This window comes from Labrus mixtus, chromosome 21 (assembly GCF_963584025.1).
Source record: "Labrus mixtus chromosome 21, fLabMix1.1, whole genome shotgun sequence".
Classification (NCBI taxonomy): Eukaryota; Metazoa; Chordata; class Actinopteri; order Labriformes; family Labridae; genus Labrus; species Labrus mixtus.
In genome coordinates, this window is record NC_083632.1 from 22,951,296 (window position 1) to 22,960,031 (window position 8,736).

Consider the following 8,736-nt stretch of genomic DNA (forward strand, 5'->3'; position numbering starts at 1 on the left):
TCAGCACTCATACGAGGACACAATGTTCAATGTCATATTCTCTTCAGAGTGCACTAGAACAAGGGAGATGAGTCCAAATGAGGCCATTTCCAAGGTTTACAAATGTGCATTTAACACCATGTGATCTATCCCATTAAAACCTTGAACACTGTGCAGCTAATTCATGTGATTTACTGCATTTGTTTTCATGTATATTTGATATTTACTGTACACCTGTGAGACAGTTGGATACTTTTCCAGTATTTGAGTTATATTCAAAAGGGGAAAACATTTTTCTTTTGGTTTTAGATCCAAGCCCTGAGGAGAAGAATTGAATGTGTTAAGGTACAAACACAGAGAGGCACAACACATGTTGCTCCATAAACGCACCCACTAAGTTTTTAGCTACAACTTGAGAGCTCCACTGATGCACAAAAATAACCAGCAACATGCGTGTTAGCAAACAGCTGACGTGATTGAACTCATGAGCTGTTAACGGCTGCATGAATATAAACATGAGACAGGCATGGGCGACTAAACAGGAGAGGAGGAATAAGAGTTTCACTAAGTGATAGAACGCACAGGGCAATTTCTAACATCACCAAGAATTGATAAGGCTACTAAAAGGCTGCGTTAAACGAGAACAACCAAAGTATGCCTGCACACACACACTGACACACACATTCTTCTAAAAAGAAGAGTAAATGGTGTAAGCACACTTCTACATCGATTTACCCACCTGAAAGTATTTTCTACATTTTGATTTCCTTTGTAAGCTACTGTACAAATACAGAGCAAACATAATCCAAAGACCACAAATAAACACAACAAAGCTGTGAGCTGTAAAGCAAACTCAGAAATAGTTTGTTGTGATTAAAGCAACAGTTACATAGACTGTAAATATTAATCCCTGTGTGGACAAGCCTGAGTGACATTACCCATGTGCAACTGCAGGGGGCGCTGGAGTCCCGTTGATGGCGCTCGCCATGTTGGAAATGTTCTCTTAACCTGATTTACAGTCAAACTAATGACAGGCTGAGAGCTGAGGGGGGTTTAAAGCCTCTTGATAAACCTTTACATATTTATCCTGAGGACATATATGCAGTCCACTATTTCTAAAGTAATAATCAGTTTTTGGAGAGGTAAACTGTGAGCTGTAGAGGGTTAACCCTAGGACCTGCCCACCTGTCAATCAGGTCAGCTATGCATCTTATTGTGAATAACACTTTTCCTTCTGAAATAAAAACGGATTAATTATGAAAAAATGCAATCCTTATACACTCCCTGCACAGTTTCTGCTATCGAGACATGAGCTAATCAATCAATTTAGTTTTTTTTAACCAGGCTGTAAACATGTTCATTTCTGATGTAAAAAGGACTTTTTTGTTTTACTTCCAGTTCTTCTGCAGTCAGCCTCAAGCGGACACTTCAGGATTTTCTCTTTGGCATCTGCTTAATTCTTCCAAGGCTGAGGTTGACGCTTAGTTAGAACAACCAAATTATAAAGTATAAAACAACAAGGCAATCAAGCAACAGCCACATGAGTGTTTTGTGAAAACGTCTTTTTTTGTTCAAGCCAGCTTTGTGGCCTTGTGGTCATTTCTCTACCTCCTACTGAGCGGACTTGTCTGTTGTCATTAACCCTGGAAACTGTCATAAACAGTCACCGACTACTCCAAAATTCCACAAAGAGTCCAGGTGAACTTCTCCAGCAGCTTTCTTTCCAATAAATCACAACAGCACAGCTCCAAATTCAGCTCCAGGATCAGAGGATGGAGTAATTGTGGAGCTTAAAGTCGTTCATCATCTTGAGACCATGAGACAGTTCTGCTCTTCCCAGAATTCAGTTGATTTCTTCCTCTTTTCCTCATTGGTTAGTTTTTCTTCAAATCTTAAATTCAATACCAAACTGTTTAATGCACTTCCTTCAACTTTTGCTCAACAAATCACATTTTTTATCACCACAATGTGACTCAGGCGTAAATGTTGTAATAACTCTGGGGGTACAGATATCACTGTCTCCTCTCTGCTTCTGCCTTGTTTTGGAATCAGGCTGCAGCTTAAATCTCCAAACAGCATCTCAACCTGCACTAAGGCCAATCCCACAGAGATCAACTCTCCCATTTTCTCTACTCCAAGTCCTGCGCTCCCTCACTCACTCCCTCTCTCTGTCATCACTGCAAAAATAATTCAAGGCTGCAATAATTTACGAGTAGTAAGAGTGTGTATGCATGTGAGAAAGCGTGTGTAGAGTTAAGATTTTAATAGGGCACAAGGAGTTGCTGCTTTCACTTCATTTTATTACAGGATGAGCAAAGAGAGGACAGGAAAAGAAAAATGCAGAACTTCAGATTTTTGGTGACATTGACGAGAAGGCTGAAAATGATTTCACAAAAAATGGAAAAGCACAACTCAATATGAAATAGACTCTCCGCTGTTATCAAATATAATGGTTAGCAGGAGATTTACAAGATCCAAGTCAGTAATTTGTTCCTTCTTAAGATGAAAGGGAATAGAGGTTTATGCCGGAGCGTTGATATGACTTCTGAAAATACCAACAGTATCAACAGCAAAAAAGACTGCAATGAGAAACCTCTTCCAAACATCAGTGTGGATTTTAAATTTTCCAATCTCCAAACTGGTGGAGGGCAAGGAAGAAAGTTAATGAGGTTTCTTGTCAACAAAGACTGGAGTGCTTCGGCCTGACCTCCAGGCTCGGTGAGTCATTCCAGCACTTACGCTCAGCTGACTTGGATCTTTTCAAAGGTCTCGGCCAACAGCCGGGTCGAACTTATCAAAGCCATCAAACAGGAAATGCCTTGATGTCAGATTGTTACTTATTCAGGGTCAGTGAAGGAGAGCAAGCTATACGACAAATATGAAACAATAAGAAGGCTGTGATGGTGATAAATGATGGAGTACAGAAACAAAAACAAAGAAGACTTTCCCCTGATTGATAGACTGTACTGACAGTGTTGGAACTAAACCAACAGACGCTCGGTCTGTTGGGACTTTGCTTTGGAAACGAAGGGCTGCTGGTTCTAGTCCGGCCCAAGTCTGGAAGTTGGTCTGATAGCTTGAGAGGTGCCGGTTAACCTCCTGAACACTGCCGAGGTGCCCTTGAGCAAGGCACTAAACCCCCACCAGCTCAGTAGCGCTCGCTGTGGGCAGCCCCCTCACTCCATTAGTGCATGTCCATAGGAGTGTGCATGTGTGTGTGTGTGTGTGTATATTTCAGCAAATGAGAGTTTAAAATTAAATGTCCTCTCATGGGTTTAATGAAGTTAATCTTTTTCTTCTATTCCGATAGATCAAAATGAAATTATGATTAACTACGCAGCCCTACCTACGCTTAGTCTTTCTTATGGCACCATCAGCCCCACTCACCTACTCACCACTGCACTATTATCTTATTTAGCCCTATAGATATAGAGCGCCACAGGAATGAGTCCTAAAACCAGGAAGTAAGTTATCATCTGAGCGCCATGGGGTCTAACGTCTAAAAGTCAATGTGGATTTTGAACGGGTTTGTGGTTAGACGCCTGAAATAAGGTCTGTGGTTAACACAAGCTGAAGAGATGTTGGTGTTTTGTTAGACCACATAAATTACGTTAGGTAATACCCACACTTGTGAATTTTGAAGTTTTTACATGTCTTTAAAAAGGCGGTTGCTAACAAGTGGCTAAATGAGACTACAGTGTTTGTCGGGGACATTAAACGTCATCACGCCGGACACAGAGGATCGGGAACTCTCTCACTAGTCGGAGATGTCTCCTGTAGGTTTAATCTTTAGGTTAAGGTGAATATTATGTTAGTAAACTATTTATTAAGCTACGTGGATTAGTTTATCGGAGATCGTCTGAAGCATAACACTAGTGACGTCACAATCATCCGACCGTGGTGTAGTTAGCTTTAGCATAACGTTAGCTTTTTACTTCTGTCGGCCGCATTAACACTTCAAACATCATAAAAATGATCTTCATCTGTGAAGATTATCCTGCTGAACAAAACACCTACGCTTCAGAAACGTGTGTTTGACACAGAGATTATTTTCTGCAATGATCCAAAATCCAATGAAAACATCCCATAGGAGAATTCTCATTAGACCCCATGGAGATGCTACTTCTTGGTTGGCCTACAAAAATACGTCATTGGGTTTGTTCCATATTTGTTCTCTATTAGCCTTTGCTTATTTGTTTATTTTTGTGTTTATTGTTGATATTTAATATTATACCTTTGTACATAAGAGAGCACAGTTTACCAAAGTAAAATTCCTTGTGTGTTTAAGCATACCTGGCCAATAAAGTTGATTCTGATTCTGATTTGAGAAGTCACTCACCGGCCAGCACTCCCGCCATGTAAAGCAGACTTATCCGTAGGATGCCGTGGACCATTTCCAAAGGAACGCCAATCATCAGCTGCAGTAAAGCGTTGAACCCCAGCTGCTCCAAACTGACAAAGAGAAAAACACTCTCAACAGACAGCATTTGATATCTGTTTCATATTTACTAGATGTACATCACTTGCAACAACTAATCACATTCAAAGTGACCCAATCCTGCAAAAAAAAACAACAAAAAAAACATGCAGGTAAAAGGAGAATGGTGAACGTACCCAACGTGCATGAACATGTAGCTGAAGAAACGCCACACTTGTGCTCGGTGACCGGGATGATAGACCAGAGGGCTCTTCATGAAGTCCGGCTGGTAGGTCTGCAGCACCCACTTGTTCAGCATGATCCCGTAGCACATGAACACGATGATCTGCGATGGACACAGAAAATGAAACCATCACTTCCTGCTCTCTCTCTCTCTCTCTCTACACACTGCTCGTACAAAGCTGGAAATTCTGCAGCAAAAACAAAAGCCATTGTGCTTTCTGAAAGACGTGTGACGTTTTTCTTCTCTTTCTGTTTCCTCAGCTGATGCTTATTAAGACTTGTGGAGACAATTACCGCCTGCAGAAAGAAAAACGCCACATCTGGTTCAATTCCATTAATTTCTTTTCATAGAATAAATGACTCATTGTCTGTGTGAATTAAAATGGATGTGAACCATTATCATCACTCCCTCGATTGTCATTACGGACCTCTCATTGCCGTTTGGAGGTATTATGAGAGCACTTGGCTTTCTCCCTGCAGAATGATGACGACCAAAAGGTTGACGTTTTGTTAACGGGCTGTAGCTTATTTTCATGCTTAATCCCGCAACCATTCAGCGGCGGTCTGTTAGAGCGTTTGTGTTATTCTTTTTTCCCCCAGCATAATAGGTCATTTAATTCTCATACTGTGGCCGTAGTGCTCACTGACCTGGTTTCAAAGTTCTAATGTGGTGTCTGCATGCAGGGTGGCTGAGGGGTTCGGCTCAGAGGAATGGCTTTAAATGCACCCACTAAACCCCCCGACTCCCAAATGGGTTACCAGCTCATACCAAGCTCACAGAAAATGTGCGCGATCAAAGAGCAGAAAATCTTTTCAGGAGTTGTGAACTGAACGACTGATCCTTCAGAAGAGCATCAAACATTCTGTGTGAGGGGTAAGTAGCACACACTCCAGTAAAACACTGAAGGCAAAATGTGTTTTAGAACCATACAAATCAATGGGCTGTATCAGTAGAATATTTTTAGTGTCTTAGAAACAATCACAAGTGTCAGACATTAGATGCTGCTGCTTTTTCAATCTAGAGTGAGTCTCACTGTCAAAACAAATAAAAACATTTCACCTAAACATTCACACATTACAACAGCTTTCTTTTCTTTTGACATTGAAAGCTTGTTGTGCTTTCAAAATGTGTGTTTTAACAAAAGTTATGTTTTGAGAAATATATTTTATTTCTCAAAAGAGATTTGAGTGTCGACAGTTTTTTTTTCAATGTCAGGTCAGTTTGGGAGTTTTTGGTGTTATTTGAAAAATGTTGTGATCAGTGAAACATCTTGAGTGATAAAATGTTTAAATGTAATAAATATCACTTAAATGTAATAAATGTTTTTAATTTTTGTGTCCTGTTGCTATTTATTAAACATGCTTTGTGGTTTTTTGGGTGAAATATGTTTTGATTTATAAAATGTTTGAAAATGTTTTTTTGTATTTTGTAAAAAATTATCATTGCGAAAAACTTTGAGATTTTTTGTGTGACATGAAATGTATCTGCTCAAAATGATGTTTGGTTTTCAGAAATCTTTTAATTATTTACACACACACAGACACACACACACACACACACACACAGTCGTACAAATCTCACCTGTACAATGGTGACGATGGCTATGAAGACTGGCGGGGGACACAGGCGGTTCTGATGGAAGTACCAGCGCCGGTCCGTCTCACAGGGCAGGATCTCGTAGGCCACATAGCGGACAAAGCGTTTGTACAGACCCAGCCCCGTCTCGTCCAGCAGGATCTCCCTCTGCAGCGTGCGGCGGCCATTAGCAATGGCCCGTCGGAAACTGCTGGAGCGCTTACTGCTCATCTAAGAATATTTTAAAAAGTATTACTCTTGAGAGTTTGGAGGGCTGTGTTGAAGAGGACTGAAATGAAACATCAAAGATATTGATTAGTTAACAGAAGCTGGATGTGAGAGTCATCAATCTTCTCATTTATCTGCAGAAGAAAAAAATAGTAAACTCAATTTCTCCAAAATGACAACAAAGCTTGTAGAAAAGATGAGAAACCATGTTTAGAGTTTGTTGTAAGTTTCAAGAACCGGTACACAATATATGTATATTTTTTACAATGATCTCGTCTGATGCATCTGAAGAACAGTGGACATGTTGGAGCAGATCCCACCATCGCTCACTGCAGAATCATTAAAGAGAGATGAAATCCTCAGTTCTCACGTCGAGTGGATCATCACCACTTTACACCAGTAAAGAAGAATCTATTCTTTTCATATTATCTAAGAGAAGCTCATCAGTGTGACTGATAATCCAAGAAGAGGAGCCAAAATGTTCAAAACACATTACAAAAGAGATAGCATGAAGTTTTACTTTGATGGGCCGGGTTAGTTGTCTAAAGAAAGCTTCAGTTAGTTCTTTTATTCAAGCTAAATGTTTCGATTCTCTCCCCACTTCTCAACTTTTACCAACTTTCTTTTATGTCTCATCTTTTATGCATTTGTTTATCAGTGGAAATCTCTTTTAGATTGAAAATGAGCTCTAATCACTGAGAACTGCTGTCCATAAAAAAAATATGAATATGAATGATATATGAATCAGCATTTTTAAATGATGTGTGACAGAGTGAGAAAAGATGGATTCCAGGGATTATTATGCAGATGTGTTTTTGTTCATTTTATTGTTAGGATGTTTTCAAGCCTTTGTTGAGAGGACAGTGGACAGAGTAGGAAACAGGGATGACAGTGGGGGGGTGACAGGGGCAGTAAATGGAAAAGGGTGGGAATGTAACAAGGGGGCGCCACTTTGAGGGCCATAGCCTCTGTACATGGGACGTGTCACGTGCAATATAACCACTGTGCTAAAATGGCAAATAAATATAAGGAGATAAAATAGTCCTGAATCCATAATGCATCTCTAATGATCATTTACATGATATAATAATATAATGATTCACAGTTTTTTTATATTATATCTCAGCAGCAATTGAAACGTTAACATCAAAGCCATGATAACTGTATTAACAAACGGTGATCACTTTTATGCCACAAGAGAGATGTCAGAGCAGACACTGAATACTCCAGCGGATAAGAAACTTAAGTCATATCTAAGTGGTTTTGATTTCCACACAATGTGAGTGTTACTTGATTGCAGCTCAGTCATCTTTGCAAAAGGCTGTTGAAGTGATTTTGCCCTTGAAAAGCAAATCTTTGTTAAGGACTAGGGAGAGTGTTTGAATGTGTTGGAGTGTGTTATCACAGACTCCAGGTTTGCTTAGTGAGCAGGAGCTGTGCAGACGCCTGCAGGCCAGCGGGACAGACTCTTGATAAGTTCTTTAATAGCAGCTTATATGAAAAGTATCCTAATGCTGCTGTTTGACAGAACACAGAGGGGTCCTGTTACTGCCAGAGTTAACCTTTGAAAAAACCAGACAGGTACTCACAGGCGGGGTCCTTCAGAGTCAATGTCTGCATTTTTATTACAGGCAACAAGCATGCTACACAGGAAGGATGGTTGATAACTCTGTGGCTATACGAGATGCTGCAGTGTCCTGTAGCTGAAACAATACAGCTCACTTTTAGCCAAAATGAGTCACTTTGCACTTATCTCTGAATCAAAGTATGATACTTTATGAAAATTAGTTTTCTTAAGAGAGAGAGAGCGAGAGAGAGAGAGAGAGAGAGAGAGAGAGAGAGAGAGAGAGAGCGGGAAAGAGAGAGAGAGAGAGAGGGGGAGAGCGGGAAAGAGAGAGGGAGAGAGAGAGGGAGAGCGGGAAAGAGAGAGAGAGAGAGAGAGAGGAAGAGAGAGAGAGAGAGAGGGAGAGGGAGCGGGAGACAGAGAGAGGGAGAGGGAGCGGGAGACAGAGAGAGGAAGAGAGAGAGAGAGAGGGAGAGGGAGCGGGAGACAGAGAGAGGGAGAGAGAGAGAGCGCATGTAGCCAAAAGCAGCCGTATAATGTATGTATAATGTATACGTTTTCATGATTGCAGCCTGAGACATTTGGCAGCTTCATATGAAGCTGAAAACTCAACAGGGGGCCTGTAGGCAGTTCAACCTACTGTTAAAGTACACTGCATGTGATTCATTATCTCTTTCCTGCTGCCTGTAGACTCATTATATGTGGACACATCAGGGGGCTTAGGGAAGG

The 8,736-nt window shown here is 40.7% G+C and overlaps 1 protein-coding gene across 2 annotated transcripts in view; it reads right to left on the reverse strand.

Annotated features, from left to right (window-relative positions):
* rhbdl1 (rhomboid, veinlet-like 1 (Drosophila)) overlaps positions 1-8,736 on the reverse strand; it is a 45,892-nt gene that overhangs the window by 21,688 nt on the left and 15,468 nt on the right. For both annotated transcript variants that reach the window (XM_061028542.1, XM_061028543.1), the window contains 3 exons: positions 6,222-6,446; positions 4,594-4,742; positions 4,319-4,431 (listed from right to left, as the gene is read on the reverse strand). In XM_061028542.1, the coding sequence (XP_060884525.1) occupies positions 4,319-4,431; positions 4,594-4,742; positions 6,222-6,446 (487 nt within the window). The remainder of the gene's footprint in view (positions 1-4,318; positions 4,432-4,593; positions 4,743-6,221; positions 6,447-8,736) is intronic.